Source organism: Lissotriton helveticus, chromosome 4_2, assembly GCF_964261635.1.
Source record: "Lissotriton helveticus chromosome 4_2, aLisHel1.1, whole genome shotgun sequence".
Taxonomy (NCBI): domain Eukaryota; kingdom Metazoa; phylum Chordata; class Amphibia; order Caudata; family Salamandridae; genus Lissotriton; species Lissotriton helveticus.
Window position 1 is genome coordinate 89,964,679 of NC_136064.1, and position 24,987 is coordinate 89,989,665.

Sequence of the window (24,987 nt, forward strand, 5' to 3'; positions counted from 1 at the left end):
GCATATAAATAGTTAAATTACAAACTAAGCAGCCTCAAAGGCCATGGAAAATGAAATCGTTTAAGTTATTTGATTCTATTGAAAGTTTATAATTCAGTGTAGGTGTTAGTAGAGTGGAACTTAATTTCGAACACACACCCTTTTTTATTTGGTCAGTAAAGCACAAAAGAACTCTTTCCAGTATGATCATAGAAAGGGATTTTCTGTTCAGAAAAAGAAATATAAAGGGGTAAGATAATAACAAAATTATAGTAGAGAGTCCTCTGCTCTAAGACTGCATGAAACGGATGCCCATAGGCTGTATCATGAGTTCACCAAGGTTCGTATTTATTCATCGTCAAAGACACACAGGGAGATGCAGAGATACAGGAGAGTGGGAAGAGTATCCTTCTTAAGCCAGCATCAGGGGGCTTGACTGCACAAGGGCGGTTCGCATTGACGTAAACAAGCTCCTGTTCTCTTACTTTGCTCGTGAGTGATGGTCTCTTCGGGGGATCCCATTCCTTTCTTGAAGATGGCCACCTGCCCCTTCTCCAGCTCCACCATCACTGTGCCCTTCTGTGTCTTACCCAGTCTGACCTGCAGTGAGAGAAGAACAAGGTCAACCCTGGGGTTTCCACAGAGAACCTGGGAAGAAGCCCAAGAGAGGGAGAGCCCGGACCAGCCCGGTGCACACTCAGAGTTCTAGATCTGTAACCAGAGAGTCCGCGGCTTGGCCGAATTGCTGACACAAGGCACGTCCTATGACCCAACCCGAGGAATATCTCTCTGGTGTCTCTGACTCCACATCTACGTACACCCCTTGAGCACAACTACTAAATACCTTCAGAATGTGCCCAGATGACAGATCAAATTCCACCTAGACAACATATCAGACAACTCAACCAACGTCTGAGCCTGAATGTACCATGTGCTCTCCAGAATGAGTGTCCTCTGCATAGACCTAGCCAAAAGTTAGGTTCTAGCCATGGGAACAAGTCTGACTATCTATCCTTCGACTGGCGCATGGTCTTAGCAACCCCTCTTCCAGCAGCTCAGAAGTGAAGGAACATGTGTAAACTCCTTGACTCTGAACTTTTACTTGCTCCAAACAATTGTGCCTCTATCTGACACCGGTCACAGAGTGTGACTCTTTAGATCTCTGCAATTACTACAGAGGTTGCTGAGCTGTTCCTAGAGAGGAAAGATATGCGTTAGGAGATGTGAGTGTTCTCAGGGTAAAAGGACATTACCCCTGGGAATCCATTTTGTTGGATTTAATGCCCTCACACACCTTTGCAGGTGTCATGCTTCATCCTTGCTCCTCGTTGGGTCGGCGGTGCAATACCCAACGGGCGACACCTCAAAGAGGGGCTCTTTAGCGGAGATCTTTTTCCAACAGCCGTTTAGATGAAGTGCGGGTGTGGGGCCAGTAGGGATTGTAGACGTATCGTGGGTGGTTAAAATAAAGCTAGGGGTACCAAGGAATGATTTATTCTGGCGGTCCGCTGCTCTAATTAAAATCAGAATCTGGAGGGTGAGTCTGGAATATTATGTTTCCAAAGGCCTTCCAGAGGGTGCTAATATCTGGTCAACATGTTTCTCGCTAGTGTTCATTAACAGGCGATTCGTCAGGACCTATGAATACTATTTAGTAAGTATCTATTGAGTAACTGTCTACAGTGGATCACTAATGTATTAAGAATACACACCAGTGAGATTAAAACTAAATCGTAAATGAAAACAATTGGGGGGGGGGAAACAATTTTGTTGTCCCTATTTTACCCTTCTTCCATGTGTATGTCTGTGTTAAGCTGTCAAAACCTAAAAAGTGTAATGTACAGTTAGCAACAGTATCCAGCGGGTAAAGCTTCAGGTGAAATCTTCCACCGCAAGGTTGGGAGTTCCTGAGCTGCTCTTTTCATGCCTACCCCTCGCCGCTGGATCCGGGTCCACCATACCATCTTTAGATCTCTGGTCATGACATGCCTGGATTACTGTAGCATCACTCACACTGGTCTCCCCAAGAATCTCTCTGCCAGCCTAGAAGAACCAGGGACCCCGGCAGCAAGAGACTTCGATCAGATCAGAGGCCACGAATGAAGGACATTGGACTCGGTGACTAGCCCAATGACTAGGCTTCACTGTCGTCTCATTGACATTTTGTAGATGTTTATTCTAGACTCTAGAGCATGCTCAGTGCTCTTTACAAAACGCCTAAATATATACATTTTGTGGAATAGTCTGGAGTTCCAAAGTTTGAAGAGCAGGAGAGAGAAAGAATGGCTTCCAAGGAAGTTTGAGTGGAGTAATGAACTCTAAACTGCAAGCGCGTGCTTCGTCGGAGTCTGCATCCAGCACGGCGAGTCGAACTTATGCTAAAAGAAACTTGGTCCATTCCTTGGTGTGCTCAGTGAGTTATGCACAGTGCGTTAGTAGTGATCCAGCGTGAAACTGGAACCCAATGCATAGACAACCTAGCTGGACAAGGTGATCCCCGGGTTTCAGGCCCTTTAGTTTTGGACCTGTTGTGATTTGTTTCAGAGGAATTTGAGGTCGATAGTTATATATCTAGGTGAGCGTGCACATGCGTACCTGCAGCTTCAACTCTTTGGAGCAAGCCTCAGTAGGGAAAAATCTGCCTTGGGATTTTTAGGGTGTTTGTAGAAGGTTTTACTAAAAAGTCTATCTGAGGTTCCAAAGTTAGGTCCACATATTAGAGATTTCCTGGGTGTTTTACAGAATCTTTTGGATGGTTGCCTGTCCTAGATCTGCTGGCCAAGATGGGATCTCTTATTAGTATGTAGAAAGGGCCACTAGAGGACAGTTTTAGCACTAAATAATATTCTATCATATCTGATTCAGAAAACAGACTAATTTCTGGAGAAAACAAACATAATAACTCTTGGAAATGCTTAGTCAATGAGTTAACAAGGGGGGTTAATGCACCCAGTAAAGAGAAGTTAATATATATATAACTAGGGGGCTAAAGGTTAAAGCTCCAGTGGGGTCAACCCATCCTCAGGTGGTCAGTAAAACGCCAACTAGTTAGTTGGGTACTGGGTTACAGGGTGTTATTTTATTAGTGTAATGCATCTAGCTCTTATTCACACAGCATCCCAACAACTAGACAGAGATAATAAACAGATGCATGTAAACCCCTGTGTCTGCATCTGGGCTTTGCTCACCTCAAACTTGTGGCCATCACTGCTGGGGGTGTTCGGGGAGTGCACCGGGGAGCCCGTCCCGGGGGTATTTGTTGAAGCCGCGTTGAGGACAGCTTCTTGTAACGCTGTCAGAACCTGAAGAAAGAGAACCAGAGAGACTTACAAAGTCTCCAAAAACATAGGACTTCAACAATAATGTCATATTATAAATTATAAATGTAACTCCACCTGATTGTTAATGTAGTTATCATCAGCTGTTCCCTAAAGTAGTACAGCTATGATGATTATACAAATAAAGCAAAAATATTTTTTTAAGAACAGGTCCTCTGCAAAAGATACCAGTGTGTAACAGTTAGTTGGTGCCCTACAGATGACCCTGGGCATAACAACGTTACTCCCCTGTAATCCTCAGCACTCTAAATTGGGACCTGAATATTACAATGTTTTTTAAAAGTCTTTCTTTTGGCTTCAGGCGTGCCTCCGTTGACTTGTGGCCATGTCTCCCTGGAATGTACCAACACTGTTTGCAAGTCAGTAACCTATTACCGACTCGCGAAATAGGGTTTGCGAGTCTTAGGACGGGCGTGCCAGGGTGGCCCTTCCGAATACGTGTCGCAGGAGGATAAACGATTATTTTGCAACTGGAATGTGGTCGGAAAACAATTGCAGTTTACCACCTACTTCAAATAGGTGGTAAGCCAGTCGCAAACAGGAAGGGGTCCCCAGGGGACCCCTTCCCCTTTGTGAATGGTAGCAAAAAAACGTTTTTAAGAGCAGGCAGTGCTCCCAGACACCACTGCCAACCCTTAGAAAGTGAAACAGAAACGTTTCATTTTTCTTTTTGAAACACATCCCGTTTTCCTTTAAGGGAAACAGTCTGGATTTAAAAAAAAGTTGCTTAAGTTAAAAGCAAACATAGACATGATGGTCTGCTGTCCCCAGCAGGCCACCATCCCTGTGTTATTGCCCATTCCCAATGGGTCGCAAATTGCAATGCGCCTCATTAATATTGATGAGGCAGCTCCTTTGCGCGTGCGACCCAGTTGGTAATCACAAACAGTGTTGCACACACAGTTTGTGATTTCCTAATAGTGAATCCAAATATTCACTATTAGGACATCGCAACTCCACGATTTCGTACATCTGGCCCTTGGCTACTAATCCAGCTGCATCTTAGCAGTAGAATATTTATGACTAGGGCCATATGTAGGTAAAGTTAGTTTTGCGGGTCCTTAATAGCGATTTTTACCGAATCACTATTAAGGACTCGCAAAATGGAATGTATGTAGGAATCGCAATAATAATTGCGATTCTTTAATATTCCTTAATTGCGAATCGCAAATTCAGATTCGCAATCAAGGAATACCTTCCCATTCATTCCTATGAGCCAAGAGGCCCATAGGAATGAATGTGATTTGCGCACGCAATTTGCGAGTAACCATGAGGTACTCTCAAATTGCGTGCACAATTTCAAGGGGGCAAGGGTTCCAAAAGGACACCCTGTTGCACCCCTGAAATGTACATGTGTGCACATGTGGCGCAAATACAAGCCCTAAGGGCATGTTTGTGTGCCACATAGCACTTTGAAAAAAGTTAAAAAGTGCTTTTTAAAAGGAAATTGAACATTTCCACCAACTTGAAGTTGGTTGTAGTTTGTGATTCCTTAAGGCAATATCGCAATTCGCGATGCCTAGTACATAGCATTTAGGGAATCGCAAATTGCGATTCTCTAAATGCTTGCGCAAAGTAGGGAATCACAATTTTTGTGATTCCTTATTTTGCGAGAGGGTATTTGCCTGCCTACATTGCACACAGCCAAATTGCGATCACAAACGCCGAAATTCTGCAAATCTCAGCATTTGCAATCGCAATTTGGCTTCCTACATCTGGCCCCAACTCCTGTTATAGAGTCGTAAACATTCTACTGCTAAGATGCAGGTAGATTCGTTCTAAAGTCCAGCGATACACAGTCATAAACAGTCTACGTCTATGATGCAAGAAGACTAGTGTACATGTCCTGTGAGATAGTGTGCCGTGTTCATTTGGGAATAGTAAACAGTCTACGTCTAAGAAATAGGTAAAGTTCTGCAGTTCACCGTTGTAAGCAGCCTACTCCTAAAATGCAGGAAGATTAGTCTTCAGGACCTATGGCATAGTGGGTCATGATTCATCTGGAGGGGAAATATCCTTTACGACGCAACGTTTACCACGCAGTGCCTTTACAACGCAGGTTTTTCAGCGCAAGTCATTACAACAAATTGCACTGGGGGGCGCTCTAGGATTGGTAATAGTTTAATTTACTATCCAACACCTTCCCTACTATCCACGGGGACTGGAGTTGGAATAGTAAATTAAACTATTTACTATCCAGCACCCCCCCCCCCAACGTATTTCGTTGTAACGACTTGCGTTGAAAAAACTGCGTTGTAAAGGCATGCGTTGTAAATGCATGCGTTGTAACAACGTACATCCCATCTGGAGTCGTAAACAGTCTACTTTCTAGATGTAGGTAGATTAGTCATCAAGTTCTGCAACCCGGGGCAGGTGTACGGGCTCCGAGGTCAACAATTTAGCCAGGGCTAGAACCAAGGTGCCTGCTGAAAAAAAAGCAGGTCTGTGTTGGGGGCCCCTCTCAAAGGCTCTGAGGGGGCATCCGCAGGGAAACACAAAATGTAATTTCAGGTGATTCTACGATTAATAATTATTTGGTACCTGGGAATCCTGTCTGCGTATATTTTTGCAACGAGCATCCCTTTGGACTCAGGAACAGTCACAGCAGCGTAAGGGGTCTGATGTTGATAATTAAATATTGAATCTCCCCTCTTTTCTATTTCCCTGATTCTGGACCGCATTCCTCCAAACACATGCAGCATATTTAGTTAATAAACTTTTGCAGACTCTACACAATGTTTACAAAATATGTCAAAAAGAAGTGAGTAGAATATGTGTTTGTGTAGACATCATTCTTCAAGCTTCTATGGATTTAAGAATATCTCTGCTTGCATTGCACTTTTTTATGTGGTGGACTCAGTTCTGTCTTGAGTTTAGGGAAAGGCGGGTCTGCGGTACTTTCTCAGGTATAGAATCAGGCCTGCTGGCTGTTCCTGACTGGCTGGGCATGAAATGGAGATTTGTGCATCTAGTGATGTAAGGTGTGAGTTCTGCTCCTCCAGAGGGGTGGTGATGCAGGCAGGGACCTACCTTCTTCTCGAGCGAGGACAGCTGGCTGCTCAGGGTGGAGATTTTACCGATGAGCTGCTCCAGGTCTGGGTCCAGGTCACAGGAAGCCTAAGCAAAGCCAGAGAGTAAGTGATGAGTGGAAGGTGCAGAATGGAGGAAATTTCAACAACATACTCAGAAGGTTTCTAGAAACACTGGACTTCAATGTTCTCACTTCAATCCCCCACACATAGCTTATGTGACCACTACAAGTATGAAAAGACTATTTCACATGAAAAGTGCACCCTGTCCCAGAGACACTAGGGGACAGATGTACGACAGTTTTTGCATGCGCAAACGGGTTTGCGAACCCGTTTGTGCATGCAAAAACCAATAGGGGTATGTCCCATTCCAAAATAGCGAGGTGCAATTTATTTGCGACTCACTATTTTGGAATTGCAAGTTGCTATTAGATAGGGGTGTTCCCTTCCTAATAGCAAGTGCAACCCCATGTACAAATGTTTTGCGGTCGCAAAACACTCGCAAATCACCGCCCTCTTCAAGAGGGTGGTAATGGGCTCGCAAAAGGGAAGGGGTCACCTTTGCAAAAGAAGGGTAAAATATTTTGTAAGGGCAGGCAGTGGTCCCAGGGACCACTGCCTGACCTTACAAAATAAAAAGAAAACATTTCTTTTTTTTCCCTTTTTTAAGGAAAACGGGCTACATTAAAAAAAATGCTATATTTAAAAGCAGTCCCAGACATGGTGGTCTGCTGAGCTCAGAAGGCCACCATACCTGTGAGGGCCTGCCAATCCCAATGGGGTTGCAAGTTGCGAGAGGCTCATTAATATTCATGAGCCGCTCTATTTGCGACCCCATTGGGAATCGATAACAGTGTGCTACACACTGTTGTACATCCAAAATAGCGCCTCACAAATTGCAAGTCGCAAAAAACTCACAATTTGCGAGGCGCTATTTTCGGCGTCACACATCTGGCCCTCGGACACCAGTTTGTTCTGTGCAGTCCTCCCATGTGTGCAGCTGACGAATAACACCGCAACAGAATACAGGGTGTGAGCTAAGCGCTGCCAGATGAACTAAGGGCAACAAAGAGGATAGAGAAATGATGAAAACAGGGAAAAAGGACAAAGCGAGAATGGCAAATAGCACGAAAGAGAAAGGAAATGCAATGAGGGAAGAAAAAAGAAGGATGAATACTAAAAAGGGATGAAGAAAGAAGGAGAAAGGTAGGGAGGATGAATGGAAGGTGGCACCTGGGATTGGGTGAAGGCGCCTGCGTGTACGAGCTAAGAAGGAGAGAGATGACATGGCACTGGGTCCATTTCCACTTCTGGATTTTCCTTTTACTACTCACTGGAATCCAAGTATTTTGTTCAATTGTTTTTATTGTGAATGAGAATTACAGTTCCCAGAATGCTTCAGTTGCTAAACTCAAGGTCTAGTTATGTTCCGCTACCAGTATTTGTAAAGCGCTAGACTGCCCAAGGGCTTCTTGACGCTAGTGAAGATGGCGATATTCGAAGAGCCAGGTCAGCAGCTTCTTGCAGAGCTCACTTCTGCAGTTCCACAAAAACCTGAAGACCTGACTCTCCGTAGAACTCTATGGGATCCACACGCCTACACACCCGCTCAAGCGACTGGATACCACACGGATGATTAGTGCGCTATACAAATCGACATAATATAACATAAAGTAACATAACAACACAACCTGGGGGAATAAAAAATGGAGCACATAGCTCTCAAATGTATTGGTTAAAAAGACTGGTCTGCAGCTACTCCTACCCACAAGGAGAGCGAGCATTGCACACTCCCTCTCTTCAGCGGCCCAGAAGGCTCTCTCCACAAAAGGGATTGATTTGCTTTTGGATATTCCCAACAGAAGATGAACCGACTGAAGGAGAGCACGACTAGGTGAATAGAGCTGAAATTTAAAAACCAGAAAAGGAGGTGAGGAGCTATGAATGGTCTTAGGCATGGTGACCAGTGCTTGGAACTGCCCTCATATCTATGTTGGAAGCCGGTGGGTGATCTGAGAGTGGGGGTGATGTGGCCTCTCCCCTTGGACCATGTCAAGCAGCGGCATTATGCATCAGGAGTAGCTTCCTGAGGGAGTTCTCTGGTAGTCTCAGGTAGACAACACTTCCATGGTACAGTCCTGCTATGTTTACGCTATTACTGCTGGCCCATTCAGTTCTGGTGGGATGTAGGGGAGACATTTTTATAATTTTTATTTTCCAAAAGCACACACTTGTTACTTTAGTGATTCTTATCCTACGCACACGCGCAATTATACATGTCAAGTTACATCAAGTAGAGAAAATCGCATCAAGAACGAGAAAAAGTTCTTGTATTTTTCTTGTTTTTCTCTAATCCAAACAACGCCCAGCCAACATGTGTTTCGTCAAACGGGTGAGGTTCTGTGGTTTTCGACTTCATTACGTATTTAGCCGCCATTTTGTGTCCGTCGCCATTTTGTGTTGCCCTCACCCAGGCAGCACGGCGAACGGAGTGTTTTTGCTTGTCCAGCTGCTATGCGTCTCTTCTGTTAAAAAGTAACCCCTTGTCCTTGTTTACGAAACCGATGTCAGGGGCTGGCCGAGTTTGTTAATCCATGTCTAGACTGATTGATCCTTGTATTAGTTGACTGTTTGGGTCCCACCATTCTTTTCTTACTTTATCTTATTTGACTGGCCTTCGCTATTCTCTTCTTGTATTCTCCTATTACACAACTATCCTTTGAGGCATACGAACACGTCCTACCACCTGTAAATTGAATTGTGGGCACTAACACTGATTAACTTGAGGGGAGGAGTGAACACGGGGTCTGAAAGAAGGGCGTATTCAAGATACTTGATAGCTTGTTTTCAAACTCTTCCTATTTGTCAGCTTTGTATGTATTGGGAGTAGTCATTGTAAATATGTGTGCTATAAAATATTGTGCGCCACGGAATTAAGTGGCAGTCTCCTAAGAATATACCGTTGTACTTCTTGGATAACTGTGCTTAGCTGCAGCTAATAAATCCGATTTTCTACGCCTAACAGAGTGTCTCGTGTCTCTGTCTGACAAGGCAGGTGAAGGCGGAGATTTTAGGCGTGCCCTGCGCCGCTCGGCCCATAAGGCCCGGTTCTCCAACTGGCGCCCAATTTGTGGGCGGCTACAGTGGTAGCGGTTCAGCCCGAGGGTCGTGAGGAGCCTCGCAAGAAAATTCTGGAGGATTCGCGAACCACGTCAAGCGACCCCTGTATGTCTAAGTGGACCGAAGGTCTTTTGCAGCGCGGCTACTCCTTTCCGACGGCTGCTGACGACTGCTGCCCTGACTTCCGCCCTGCCTTGGCCCTCTGGTGATGATTGGTATCGCGAGACGTTAGACGGACCTCTGTTGGCGTGAGAAAACACTTAGTTAAGTATTCGTGGGTCGCGCCCACCTTTTTGTATTGTTTTTGTTATTCGACTTTTGCACTAGTCGAAGCCAAGGGGTAAGTACGTTTGTGCTGTGATCATTGCCTTAACCCCCTTGAAGTTTGTGAACAGTCCAGTCCGTTACGAAATGACTGGGCTTAGTAAGTTTAGGAAGTTTTGCTGTTTTGACTGTAATAGGGATTCCCGGCTGGAGGACTCTTGTCCAATTTCTCCGGTTGGAACTCCCACTTATGAGCTTTATTCGAAACATGGTATCGGCTCCATTATTTTTAATGAAACATGGATCTGATATACGAATAAAGATGGTGTTCTACAGGGGCCACAAAATGGTAGCTTTGAGCCTGATATATTAGATAATCTAGAAGCAATTTTGTTTAAAAGAAAAGCCCGGCCGGCAATGTTTGACTCTTTCCGCCTATGGTGTAAGGAAGCCAAACAGAAAGAAATTAAACAGGCAAAAAGAGATAAGAAAGCGCAAGATATGACCATTTTACAGGCTGCCCAGCAGTTTAAGAATAATGAGACTGATCAGATGATTGAAGTCTCAGAAAGACAGCATCGTATGGCAATAGATAGATGTTATCCTGTGTTGTCTACTCCCCCACAGAGTAAGGATCTTGACGAAGATCCCTTAATGTCCCATTTGTTGAGATTGCCTCTGCCTTATGTACCAGGTGCTAACGCACCCCCATTGTTACCACTTGTCCAGCAACCTGTTGTTCAACCAGTTGTTCGGGTTCTTCCACAATTGCCTGCCTCTTCCAGTAATTCCACCCCCACCTCCTTTGCCACCGACTTCTGTACCTCAGTCTCCTTTGCAATCAGTTCCTCTTGCAACTGTTAGCTCTTCTCCTGCTGTCCTTAATACATTGTCTACTGTTTTACTGTCAGATTCTCCTACAGTCCGTAAACGATTAGTCGGTACTGTTTCTAGTCTTTTCTCCCCTTTCTTTGGGTTTCTTAACTTAACTCCTGTCTTGTCCCAAAGGCAATCCCGTAGTCAATTTCCAGGTTCTGACGAGCGAGTTAGGTTGGACTCCCTTGCTCATGATTGGATAATGAGTGGTCCACAGTATAGTGTGCGCGATATCCTGGATACTTTTCTTCGGTGGAATGCGCCCACGCAGAGATATGTTTTTGATGTTATGTGTAATACTCTTCTTAAAGGATGGGGTGATATGGATTTGGATTTACCTCCTCAGGGTTTGTTTGGCATACAGGCTAAATTTGATAAAGGACTTATTGTGGGTTCCGATGTCGAGGATGCTGTTCGAACACTTATCACTTTTAGATCTTCCTTTTTCTCTCAAGATTCTCTTGAACCTGATCCTGCAGTAAGGCATAAAGTGAAACACTACCCTATGCGAGAAGTTCCCCCGATATGGAGGGATGCGGTTCCACAGGCAGGCGATGTTCCAGCTCATTTCCAACGTATATGGGTACATGTCCCCTGGAAATGATCTGAGGTGTTGGCGCTTAAACAGTCTTTACCGGACCCTCGTAAAAATCCTGCTGGATATTATAAAGAGCTGTCCCAGACTGTTGATGCGTGCGTTATGAATTTGGCCGATATTGATATGTTGATGGGAAATGTAGTCCCACAAGCATTATGGGCTCGGATTCGTAGGGAAGACTACGACCAAGCTTTAGGTGGTACCTGGGCTGCTATAACTGCAGCGGATCTAGCACAAGTAGGAGGTGCTAAACCCGATGTTTTGATTACAGCATTACCTGGTAGGATAATCAATTTAATGCAAACAATGATGCCTGCCCTACGTGTTAACTGGGATAAGTTAGCTGCATGTAAACAGAAGAAAGATGAGAGTGTCTCCGATTTCTTTACTCGTTTTGAGGAGACGTTCATCGACCATAGTGGTCAAGATATGAGTACTGAGGGTGGACAGCGATTATTTGTGGATAAATTTGTATTTAATTTACTTCCAGAACTATCGCATAAATTGAAAGATTCCGAAAGCTCATGGGCCGTTTCTTTGTCTGCCCAGATATTAGCTACTGCTCAGTACTACGAGAACAGGCATAAGGAAGAAAAGGATAAAATAGAGAAAAAGACTAAAGAATTAAAAACGAAAGTTCTTTTGCAACAAGCTTATCCCCCTCGTTCTGCTCAGCGCCAATTGCAACAGCCTTCACAGTTTCAAAGATTGTTACAGAAACCTGAACCTTTTGTTCCACGACCTTTGCTGGGTCCTAATCAATGTGCCTATTGTAAAGAGGAAGGTCATTTTAAGAGTAGTTGTCCGATTTATTGCAGCGTAATGGTGGATTTCCAGGGTCGAGAGGCCGTGGTAATTTTCAGTCAGCATCTAGGGGTAGAGGGCGAGGTGCGTTGTCTCAGGGACAGCGTTCTTTTCCCCCTCAGAATTCTATGAACTATTTTGATCAGCAGAATTCTCAGTCTGCACAATATTACATTTTTTATTTTAAAATTTTTTATTTGCATCACGGGGAACAACCCAAAAAAAGAATTCCTACATACAGTAAAAACAGAATCAATACAAAAACATATCCTCAGCAAGGAAATAATAAAATAATAATGAGGTAATTAGAGAAACAATTATTATGACATTATTAATCCCCACATTCTGTCCACTTTCCGCTTAGTCTGCAGACCCCTTGTAATCGCAAGAGAATGCTCCATGTTATATATTTCCTTAACAAGGCTCCACCACTCAATAACCGTTGGTGGATTTTGTTGAACCCAGACTCTAGCAATAGCCAACCTAGCACATGTAATTAAAATGTTCAACAATTCGCATAACACACTGTTTCCCCATGACACACCCACAAACACATCCATTGATGAAAATATAATAGGACTAACGAGTCTAGTAGACACAACTTTAGTTACTCCATTCCAAAATTCAACAAGATGCGGACAAGAAAAGAACATGTGAATAATATCAGCTCCACTTAGATCACATTTTGGGCATTTGGTACGATCACTGAAGTTATTATTTGTTGCCCATTTAGGAATCCTGTCCGGCGTGTAATACAGTTGGCATTTAGTTTTAAATAACTGCAGTTTAAGACTTGAAGATTGAACAGAAAGATTGAGGCTACTTAAAGGCGAGATGATCAGATCTGATGGTACATTCATCGCCAACTTTCTACTCCATTTCTCTGCCAGCTTTATAATATCGTTAGAGTTATAGCCAGAAAAGATCTTGTACCCAATACTGATCAGTGCTTTATCTGCTTCTCTATAAATACAATTCCAAACTTCAGAATCTGACAGAGTGGTAAGTTCTAACTTCCTCAAAAAATAGTCCCTGATCTGATAATATTTAAACCGAGCCCCCTCTGACAAATTATAACACACCTTCAGTCTTTCAAATACAAAAAATCCCTTGTGGTCGTATAAATCTCCCAATATTTTAATACCACATTCTGATAATACACGACCAGCTGAATCCTGAAAAATTTCCGGTAAGCCCGGATTAAGCCACAAAGGGGTTTTATAATGAAAAAGAGAGACTTTACTCTTAACAAGAATGGAGCGCCATATATTAACTGTGTCTCGTACCGTCTTGAACTTTACACGTTTAAAGTAATTGGGGTCATTTAGTCTGTAAAGAAACATATTTGCATCCACTCCTAACAAAAATCTGTGAAAATATAAACATTTATCGGGGATCAACAAACTACGAAAGCGGGTCAAAAAAGCAGACCAATAATAAAGTTTAATATCCGGAAGACCCAGTCCTCCTTGATTAAAAGGAAGTTTGAGAAATGACACAGCCCGCCGGGCTTTCTTATAGCCCCCGATAAAGCTACTAATAATACCTTCTAGTCTGTGAAAATAAGAATTATTTACCCGTAAAGGGATAGAACGAAAAAGATATAAATATTTTGGTAATATTTTCATTTTGACCAAGTTTATTCGGCCAATAATGCTAAGCGGTAGTTTATGCCATTTCTTAAATAGCATAGCAGTCTCCTTTAATAATGGTTCATAATTTAATGCAACAATGAAATCAATATTCGAAGAGATTTTTACCCCCAGATAAGTCGCTACATCACATATCCCTATCACCGGGGCTGATGGTTGATGATTCATAATAATTTGAGTTTTGCTAGTATTAAGTCGATAGCCAGACACAAAGCCATATTTCCCTGCTTCTGCTACAGTACCCTTCATAGCTTCAGACACATTGTTGGAATAGACTGCAACATCATCCGCATAAACGGTTATACCAAGAAAATTTGGGCCATTTGTAAAGGGGCGAATAAGAGCCTGGCTCTGAAGTGCAATCAGAAAAGGTTCCATTCCCAAAGCAAATAGCAGGGGTGATAAAGGGCATCCCTGCCGCGTCCCTCGCATAATCATAAAAGTAGAGGAACATTTTCCCATATAGCAGACCTTACCCAACGGCTTATCATATAACGATTGAACCCATTTCAAAAATTGGCCTTTTATACCGAACGCCTGCAAAGCAGCCCATAAAAAGCCCCACCCCACTCGGTCAAATGCCTTCTCTGCATCTAATAAAATCATACCGAGTGGGGTGAGCTGAGTCCGTGCCACATCAAATGCAGAAATGGCCATATTAATATGTGCTGTAGTGTCCCTTTTTGGGATAAACCCATGTTGCTGGGGTTACACCAATTGAGACATTAGTGGTGCTAGCCGAGTTGCCAGTATTTTTGCGAAGATTTTTGCCTCGCTATTAATGAGCGAGATTGGTCTGTAAGAGCCTCTCTCCTGCGGTGGTTTGCCCCTTTTTAAAAAAAAGATAATTTGAGTGAAGTTCCAAGACTTTGGAGCTTGCTCCCCATTGCCAATAGCTTGGATAACTTTAATTAACATCGGTATCAGCTCTTCCATACAGTTTTTAAATAATTCCAAAGGGATAGAGTCCTCTCCTACAGCTTTACCAGATGCTAAGGAATTAATGGCTATTCTAATTTCCGCCGTTGTAATGTCAGCCGCAAGTTGGTCAGATTGTTCAGCCTCCATAGTTTTAACTCTATTTACCGCTATATAGCTTTTGTTATCATCTTCCGTGACTACAGTTTCTGGCGTATAAAGATCTTGATAGAACGATGCAAACTGTTGCAGTATTAATTTGGGATCCTGAAATATCTGGTTATTATCCCCTTTGATTTCCTTGATAACATTCTGGGCTCGGTCTTCGGCCACCTTATAAGCTAAAACTTTGCCAATCTTTTCACCGTTTTCATATTGGTTAAGTTGATATTTTTTTAATTTACTAATACTTTTTTCCCTAAAAAGATTTTTCAAAGCTACTTTTAGTTCAATTAGTTTGAAATTTAACGCATCCAGATTAGCTACCCCGGTTAGTAGAGCTTCAGATATTTGATGTTCAATATTAAGTATTTCTGTAATCATTTTCTAATTTTGGCAACAACGCTCTTTATTTTGCCGCCATATAAACTGCTGTGTAAATCCACGTATGCTTGCCTTACAAGCATCCCATACTATCATAGGTGGAGCTGAGTACATATTTATATCTATAAATTCCTTTATATGCTCTTTCAATTGATTCACAAAATTAATATCCATAAATAGATATCTGGGAAATGAAAAAAGACGAGGAGTAGGTATCTCTGTTGTTATCGCAAATGTTAAAAGAATCGGATTATGATCCGAGGTTACTCTTGGGCATATTACTATGGTACTGGTTTCAAGAATGGAATCTGTAACCCAAATCATATCTATGCGTGAGCATAATTTATGTGCAGCAGAATAGTACGTATAACCGGCTATATTGGGGTATAAGCATCTCCACGCATCTTTAAGTAGATGAATTGCCGCAAGGTCTATAATTGCAGCCCTAGTCTTCCTCATTCTCTGGAATGAGCCTTTTCTAGTTGTATCTAAATTATAGTTCATGATACAATTAAAATCTCCAAGTACTATATACTCCCCATCCCATGCAAGCAATTCCATATTAATTTGATCAATGATTTTTGGTTCATCCTGATTCGACGCATAAACCCCGCAGATTGTATATTTACAGCCTTCAAGTATTATCTGTACGATTGCCCACCTACCAGCCTTATCAGTTAATGTTCTGCTTATTTCTACCTTAAACTGTTTATGTTTTAGTATTGCCACCCCCAGAATTGAAGCAATAAATTCAGTGCATACCATGATATCATATCCCAATTGTTTGAGCAATTTTTTATCCTTATATGCTATGTGAGTTTCGGTGAAGACTGCTATCTGAGGGTTATACATCCTGAGTTCCTCATACACAAGACTTCTTTTAATCCTGCTATTTAAACCTGTCACATTCCATACTAAACATTTTACTTGATACATTTTATAAAGTACATATCCCTATCCTTAAAGCCCCTACAGAAAATCATATCAGCCTTACTGTACCTCCAAATTATATAGTTGTTTAACCCCATGATGCCTTTTTTACCCCCAAAAAAACCACCCCGCCCCACCCCTGCCTAACAGCACACTACCCCACCCCCTCCCAATCCTATAACTACCTGCAGGTCCCCCCATTGAACCAGCTGCCGATGTACTGGCAGCCAAAGAACGGAGTCAACCGCCCCGAGGATCCGGGCATTCAAATATAATCTCAAATATACAAGACCACGTATAACAGCCTATGATACTTTATACTGCCTTCTAGCCCATTATGTCAAAGACAGAAAAGAAAGAGAAAATATTAAGTCCCTAAATAAACACCCATATTCCACATGTAGATATCATGCCCATCACCTATTTTAACATTATTGAAAAGAAAAAAAAAATATATAGAAAAGAGCATTTTTCAATGTCCATTTTCTTCCAATTTCCAATTAGCCAATGCTCGTACCACCTCGTTCTCTTCCAAGAAATAATATATGCGGCCATTCTTTAGAACTTTCAGTTTAGCTGGTTCTTGCAGGAAAGCCTGGCCACCCAGCTCCTTTATCGGATCAATATACCTTTTCAATTTCCAGCGTCGCTCCATAGAAAGTTTACTTAGGTCAGATCTTACAAAAAAAGTAATTAAGTCAGTGGTGACTGGAGTATTTGGTCTTGCTTTTAATGAAATTGCCTGACAAAGCAGAAAATTACCAATACAAATCAAAATTGGGCGGGGATATTTGCTGCCCTTGTTCCTTTGAAACAGTGGGAGCCGGTGCGCACGTTGTATCTGTGAGTCCCAATCCCAGTCTGATAATTCAGGAAATGCTTTCTGAAATAGTCGGACAATAAATGCTCTAGAGTCAGCTCCCTCAGCCCCTTCCGCAATTCTAAATAAACGTAAGTTCTGTCTACGTTGCCGATTTTCTAAGTCTTCAAGCTTAGCTTGCATTTGACACATCTGGGCCTCATGTTTATTCACAGCTATTTCAGAACGCAGTGATTTTTCTTCCATTAAAACCACTCTTTGCTGAAGCTCTTCCACATCCTGGGAAATAGCGCCAAGTTTACAGGACATTTCCTGCACAGAAGATTGAGTCTTGCTACTATCTTCCCTCATCTGCTGATAATGAGACTGGGCTTCCTGTTTTTGCTCATTTAACAATTGTAAAATCATCTGAAATGATGACGACACCTCCCCTTGAAGGGTCCAGTCCACAGGCAGAAGTGTATTATTCTGAGAGGTATTCGTCAAGTATAAATCATTAGAATTCTTTAGCCCAGCTACACCAGATTCCTTTATTAATCCTGCACTCAAAGCTGTCTCAGGCACTGTCGCTGCTGCTGCTGCTAAACTTGCTACAGCCTGTGAGGCGGTGGTAGAAGAGGGTGCGCTAGGGATTGCCACAGACCCTATTGGTGCTAACATTGTTGCTAGCTCAGGAGCCGGAAGGGAAGGAAGTAAGACTTCCATTGAGGGACCCAGCACGTCAAGCCCATCCACTAATGCCATTGTAGGAGTAAGAGTAGGAGTAAGAGTAGGAGTGGGAGTAGAAGTAGATTGTCCATTTTGAGTTAAAGTAATCACATCGGCCACCCCCTTTGCAGGACCCTCAGAACCTGTTAAATCCGTCACATCGTTAAGACCGCTAATTTCCCCTGATGCAGCACCTGACTCAATAGGGCTATTTCCTGAAATCATGGCCATAGATTTGACACCACCTTTAGCTTGTACTCATTTGCACAATATTACAATGACGACTATTATGTTGAAAGTGAAAATCAGGATTCTCATACTAGCTAGGACAGCCATGGGCAAAGTAAGGGAGTCGTATCAGTTCCAGTGGATTAGAATGGGCCTTATGTTAATGTTGTTGCATTGGGTGTTTCAGAACCATTTCTCTTGGATACTGGTGCAATGAGAAGTTCTATCATTCACTCTAAACTCCCTGGGGCACCTTTGTCTGGCTTGACAAATGTTTCTGTAGGATTCTCTGGCGCCCCAGTTCGTAACCCGGTTTCTTGTCCTTTGCCTATCTCCATTGGTCCTTATGATTTGGAAGCTCCGCTCATTTTAACGAATGGTTGCGGTGAGAATTTGTTGGGTTTGGACTTATTGAAAAGTCTTCAGGCAACATTGTATTGTTCCCCCTCTGGTGTACATCTTACTTTGGGTGATAAACTGGTTTCGCCTATGTATTTGTCTAAAGATCAACTGCCACTTGAATTGCGTTCACTTCCTGCTACGCTTTGGGCCACGGGTCCGAATGATGTTGATTTGCTCACAATTCCACCTTACGTGGTTGCTGTCAAGCCCGATGTTAAATTACCACGCATTCCTCAGTATAAAATTTCTAATGATAGCGAAAGAGCTCTGTTGGCTATCATCTATGATTTAGTTCAAAAGGGTGTGGTTGAAGAAATGAGAGGAAATGTTTGCAACAGTCCTGTTTTGCCGGTTCTGAAACTTACTGATCCTTCTAAGCCTCCTGTATACCGTTTTGTGATTGATCTTCGGGAGGTCAACAAAATTGTTGTTCCCCAGTTTCCCGTTGTTCCGGACATTACTGCTTTGCTCACAATGATACCTGCTTCAGCTGTTTGGTTCTCAGTTATTGATCTCAAAAATGTTTTCTTCAGCATTCCTATTGCTGAGGAGAGCAGGGATCTCTTTGGGTTCTCTCTTGGAGGCCGAAGTTTTCGATTCAAACGTGCACCTCAAGGTTATTGTGAGAGCCCCTCCATCTATAGTCAGGCTTTGAAATCTCAGCTTGACGCCTTTTCCTTGCCTCCAGGTGCTACTCTTATTCAGTATGTGGATGATTTGTTAGTGGCTGCCGATTCAGAGGCTGTTTGTAAGGATGCGACTGTTTCATTGTTACAACATTTGTCTGATCTGCACCACAAGGTGTCACCCTCTAAATTACAATATTGCCGCCAAGAGGTGACTCGTTACGTTACTAGCCTCACTGATAAGGCTAAACATAGAAGATCTTTGCCAATTTGGACCATACCTCATCGAGGTAATTTATGTCTACAAATAAATGGTCAGAATACTAAGAATCAACACTATTCACCCCTGATTTCTCCACCGCTGGTACCATCTCAAGGTACATATTTTGTTTGTCATGATAGAGCCTATACATGGCTTCCCACCTATTTTTCAGGAACGTGTTATGTAGCTTTTCTTCTTCCCCCGACGTACACTGCTCCTTCAGGTCATCACAGAAAAAGATATGGCAGAGGGGTTATTGATTCTAGAGACACAACAGGAGGTAGGAGACTTTATCAAATGGTTTCTTCCTTTCTGGGGCCCGATGGCCAATAGCAGAAACATTAGACAGCTAGTTCGTGTTGTTGAGGCTACAATAAATGTGACTTCTGGAGCCTTGAGTAATCTGACAGCCGAACTTCAGGCGGATCGCCTTATGACTTTGCAAAACCTAATGGTTTTAGACATTGTCCTTGCAGATAGAGGAGGAGTCTGTAAATTAATTGGGTCTAGTTGCTGCATTTACATTCCTGATAATGCCCCTACGGTATACCAAGCCATCTCTAAATTACATGTAATTTCCGAGTCTTTTCACCAGGACGCAGGAGATTGGTCTGTGATGGGATGGTTTTGGGGACTACTGTCCACATGGGGATGGAAAGTGTTAACTTTCCTTGGAATGATTTTGGCCATCATTTTCTCTTGTTGTCTTTGTTTGCAGTGTGGCCCCGCCATCTGTGGTCTTTGTGCCACCTTGTGTGTCCCAAAGCCTGTGTCACAGAAAACAGAGTACATTAGAATGGTGTTGCAGCAACAGCTCGACGAACTCATGGCCATTGACATTGACTCAGACTAACTTGACTAACTGAGTAATGGCAAAAAGAGGGTCTGAGGTTCTGTGGTTTTCGACTTCATTACGTATTTAGCCGCCATTTTGTGTCCGTCGCCATTTTGTGTTGCCCTCACCCAGGCAGCACGGCGAGCGGAGTGTTTTTGCTTGTTCAGCTGCTATGCGTCTCTTCTGTTAAAAAGTAACCCCTTGTCCTTGTTTACGAAACCGATGTCAGGGGCTGGCCGAGTTTGTTAATCCATGTCTAGACTGATTGATCCTTGTCTTAGTTGACTGTTTGGGTCCCACCATTCTTTTCTTACTTTATCTTATTTGACTGGCCTTTGCTATTCTCTTCTTGTATTCTCCTATTACACAACTATCCTTTGAGGCATACGAACACGTCCTACCACCTGTAAATTGAATTGTGGGCACTAACACTGATTAACTGGAGGGGAGGAGTGAACACGGGGTCTGAAAGAAGGGCGTATTCAAGATACTTGATAGCTTGTTTTCAAACTCTTCCTATTTGTCAGCTTTGTATGTATTGGCAGTAGGCATTGTAAATATGTGTGCTATAAAAGATTGTGCGCCACGGAATTAAGTGGCAGTCTCCTAAGAATATACCGTTGTACTTCTTGGATAACTGTGCTTAGCTGCAGCTAATAAATCCGATTTTCTACGCCTAACAGAGTGTCTCGTGTCTCTGTCTGACAAGGCAGGTGAACCCGGAGATTTTAGGCGTGCCCTGTGCCGCTCGGCCCATAAGGCCCGGTTCTCCACGGGGAGGACCCCACGACTTCTTCAGGGCTGTTTAGCTCTTCAGTTTCTAAGTTCTGAATCCTATCTGCCGTTTATACGTCCTACCCAGCTTGATGTAACTTGACATGTATAATTGCGCGTGTGGATAGGATAAGAATTGTTAAGTATATTGGCCCTAGGGACCAATTCTTGGAGGGTATAGGGTGTTTCCCCTCACCTTGTTGCACCACAGAAATCATATCATCGTAAACTAATGCAAACTCTATAGGCTCCAATTCTCCTTCTAAAATGACACCCCTCATGGTTGTTTACTTTAGCGATTTGTGTTTCCAGGGATGTCAGAGTCTGTAACAATCGCCAGAATGTGAACTGCCTGTACCTGAGTATGTGGACTGCCCAACGCCAACAACAACAGGCCGGGCGTCATTTATCCAGGGAATTTTATTGATAAGTAGTTCTTGCTTTAAAAAGTTCAATTTGAGAAATTTAGAAACCATCCATTCTCTTACACTGGGTTTCAAAGAGATCTTCGTACATGAGATTCGCAGGAGGTTGATTTCACTGTCGAGCTGTCAGTTTGAGTAACAGTTGTGTGCCATCAGTGAACATGTGGAACTGTACTCACCAAAAGGGTACCCAGCGGGCCCTCTATATGTTGCTCAGTAACGAAGAAAGTGCAGGTCCCTGCGGAACACCGAGGTGGAAGGTAGGCAGTCTGTGATTGGGCTGAGAGAAATGACTAAACCATATCAGGGCATGATATATACCCATTGTTGGGCCTGGCCCTTTTTGCAGGGTCATCCCTGAACTTTTTGCCTTCCTCCTGTATTTTGTCTGACCTGTTTTTGTTGGTTTTATGACTATGGGCACTTTACCACTGCTGATCAATGCTAAAGTGCCTATGCTCTCCCTATTGTAAATTGATGTATGGATTAGTGACTCCATGATTGGCTGGTTTGGTTTAATTGTCAGACCCTCGTACAGTGCACTGCGTGTGCCCAGGGTTTGTAAATCAAATGCTGCTGGTGGGCTTGCAGCACTGATTGTGCCACCCACAGAAGCAGCCAATAAAGTGTCTCAGGTCTGACATCGCAGAGCCTGTGTGCAGTCTGGTACTGACATGCTGACTGGGAAAGTGCACCCACTTGCCAGTTCCTGAACCTTCCTTTTTCTGCATATTAGTCACCCCTATGGTAGGCCCAAGGACAGGGTGCATTGTAGGTAAAAGGTAGGACAAGCCCTGGTGTGTGTGGCATGTCCTAATAGTGAATTACAGCCATTTTCCTTTTTCACTATTGCAAGGCTACCCATACCCCATAGGCCAGAATTGGTAGTTTGATTATTACATCTTATAATCCTAACTGACTCAGACTAGAAATTCGAGTTTAGTATGCCTGAACTCAGAATGATAAAATGCATTTTTCAGTGAAGTTGATTGTAACATTCTGTGTTTGAAAATACCACTTTTAGAAAGTAGGTATTTTCTTGTCTAACCATCCAAGCCTGCCTCTGCTAGGTTGTGTATTCCGTGTCTGGAGTTTGAGTGACATGGGCTGGGGGATTCCAGGAGACAGGGTGAGGCAGCACATGGCTGAATAGAGAGATCTACATGCAGATGGGTGGGAGGGGTTGCACCTGGGTCCTTAATAGGGCTGTGTCTTCCCTCCACAATGCTAGCTCCACCTCCTGTGGTGCGTCTGATGTCTCTGCCCTGCAAAGTGAAAGGAAAGAAGGAGACAAGTAAACAGAGTGCTCCAGAACTGACCAGAACTGGTTTGGACTTGGCAAAGGCCTCCCTGTCTTCAGAGAACAAAGAGAAACTGTGTATAAAACGGGGGACCCAAACCCCAGAACTTTAGATCACTTGGGAAACTAGAAGAAACCTTTTGCTGAGGAGAGGAACCAGAGAGACTGAGGAAAGACTATCCCTAAGCGTGAGGGATTGGCCCGCAGTGGTTGCCTGACTTCCAAAGAGAGGAGAAAGGAACTGTGTGTGTAGTTTCATCAACTTGTAACAGATCTCCAAGGGATTGAGAGAGAGCTTGCCTCCTGACCAAAGTCTCAGGGCTAGTAGACTTCACCAACCTCTGCGCCCTGCTTCTGGAAACGCTGTTTCAGTAGCTACAGAGGAAGGGAGCTGTGACCGACTCTGACGACCGGCTCTGTGTCCCGGCAGCATCGCCCAAAAGCACCGTCCGCACCTCGCACCGCAACCCTTGTCTCACCGACCGCGACATTCAACGCCGCAGCCACCGAGCCGCCGCTTGCACCATGACCTGTGGGCACCACACTTCGCACCGCCTTGCTTCAACGAATCGAACTGGTCTGACTGACGCTGTCACTGCTGCTGACTTCGGGTCCCGAGACCGCATCGTGGCTGGCGCGCTGCTTGTAAGCTTTACGACGCGCCGGCTCATTTCCCACTGCATCTGGGCTGACGGACGCCAGCTCCCGCCATCCGGCTGCGTCGCTGCAACACAACCGGCCAGCACCGCATCGAGCACCGTTTCACCCTGCACCGCACACCTTGGTCTCACCGACACCGTCCCGACGACCACACCAAGCCACTGCCTGAACCGCATCGAGAAGACACCGCGCCCTGCACCTCTTCCATCTTGCAACGCAACATCGATGGTTGCCACATACGGCTTGCACACCCGTGCCTGCCGCAACGAGTAAAGGTACTGTGACTGAGTCTGTTCATGCTTGTGCTGACCTGTTTCGACGCGGTCAACTGGATTTGCTAGACTCTGTTGTTTTTAACATGTAGTAGGCGGACGGAGCTACCAACTCATACGAACATTGAATTTGAAGTATTCCTACCTAGAACCTTATTTTTGATACAGCATAGTGGATTTTTGTCTTCATGGTCTTGTGATAAGTCTATATAAAAATACTTATTTTTATACTACAACTTATGTGGTGTCCATCTGTAGTGTTGTCACTGGGTTACTGTATGTGTTCACAAATGCTTTACACACTGCCTCTGAGATAAGCCTGCCTGCTCATGCCAAGCTACCAAGGGGGTGAGCAGGAGTTTTTTTAGGAGTGTACCCCCTTACCCTGACTAGACGCAAGGGTCCCTATTTGGTCAAAGGTACCTACCTCTGCCAACTAGAGACCCCTAAATCTAACACCTATTATTTCCAACAGTAGCCCTAAAAAGATGTTGGCAATATTGGCTGAAAATTGTTGTGACTGCCTGTGACGAGGATGGTCAGTGGTAAGAGTGATCTTTTCCATGTTCCTGACATTTTCCCATGTGTTCCCCCAGTGTGTGCCAGAGTATTATTAAAATACCTTCTTACAGTTCTCTGTCATTGGTACCTTTCAGGAACCTCCCCAGGCTGCCCATCCAGAAAGGATGCTGATTCAAGATGCTGATATATGCCAACAAGGCCCTCCATGACCAGGGACCAGCATACTGAACTTCCACCAGCCCTCGAGACACCTGCGCTCCTCCTTCATCGCACACACACCCCGCATCCACTAAAGCCAAATTGGAGGACACCCTTACTCCTACCTGGGTGCCAAGTCCTCAAACGACCATCCCCTCCACCTTTGAACATCTTCCTTGCTCCCAAAATTCAGAAAGGGACCTACGACCTGGCTTTACAAGTGATCTCAGCAAGAACCCAGTGCCAGGATACCCTTGCGGGTGATTAGCCACGCTCTACAAATCTGAATTGATTGATTGAGAGTCATATGCTTAAACCAGTAGCGGGGTCACTGTCAGTGGTGTTAGAAGCTGACAACCCCTAGTCCACACCAATTCTGTTCATCTCAGCTTTTTAAAATTCAGTTTAAAAATCTGCTCTAGTATTTCACAGAGACATGTCACCCACCTCAATGCTGAAAGGGATGTAGATGAGGAGCAGAGAAGCAATGGAGACGAACACCACCAAGAGGGTCGATTAAAAGCCTTCTCACCTGCTTTGTCGCGGAGCTCGGAGGGGAGGTCGGGTGGTCGAACACCTTGCCCAGGGTCTCCAGGCTGGACAACGTGCAGTCAATCTCACTGAAAGAAACATGGATGGAACAGAGTCAGATAGGTATCCCGGTGTGGGAGCAAGGATCAGGACACAACTGCGGAGTCCATGGGTAGAAAGCCATAGCGGGGGTGAAAAAAGGTGTGCCTACAACTTCAGAACCACAAGGGTGGTCGTATGGATGACAACAAAGGCTCAGAAAGGGCCACACATGCTATTCCATTTCAAATATGTTCCTTAAGTTCTGGAAGGATGACTGGTGCAAATGTTGAAGACACTCTTTCTTCCAGATCTGATTTTGGCATCCAGCCTA

General features: G+C 43.9%; 1 protein-coding gene across 2 annotated transcripts in view; it reads right to left on the bottom strand.

The window, feature by feature from the left end:
• The window catches only part of LOC144752052 (phosphatidylinositol 3,4,5-trisphosphate 5-phosphatase 2-like), a 598,959-nt gene that overhangs the window by 275,423 nt on the left and 298,549 nt on the right, over positions 1 to 24,987 (bottom strand). For both annotated transcript variants that reach the window (XM_078640002.1, XM_078640003.1), the window contains exons 7-10: positions 24,616 to 24,703; positions 6,348 to 6,434; positions 3,168 to 3,281; positions 465 to 579 (exon numbers count right to left, since the gene is read on the bottom strand). In XM_078640002.1, coding sequence (XP_078496128.1) covers positions 465 to 579; positions 3,168 to 3,281; positions 6,348 to 6,434; positions 24,616 to 24,703 — 404 coding nt within the window. The remainder of the gene's footprint in view (positions 1 to 464; positions 580 to 3,167; positions 3,282 to 6,347; positions 6,435 to 24,615; positions 24,704 to 24,987) is intronic.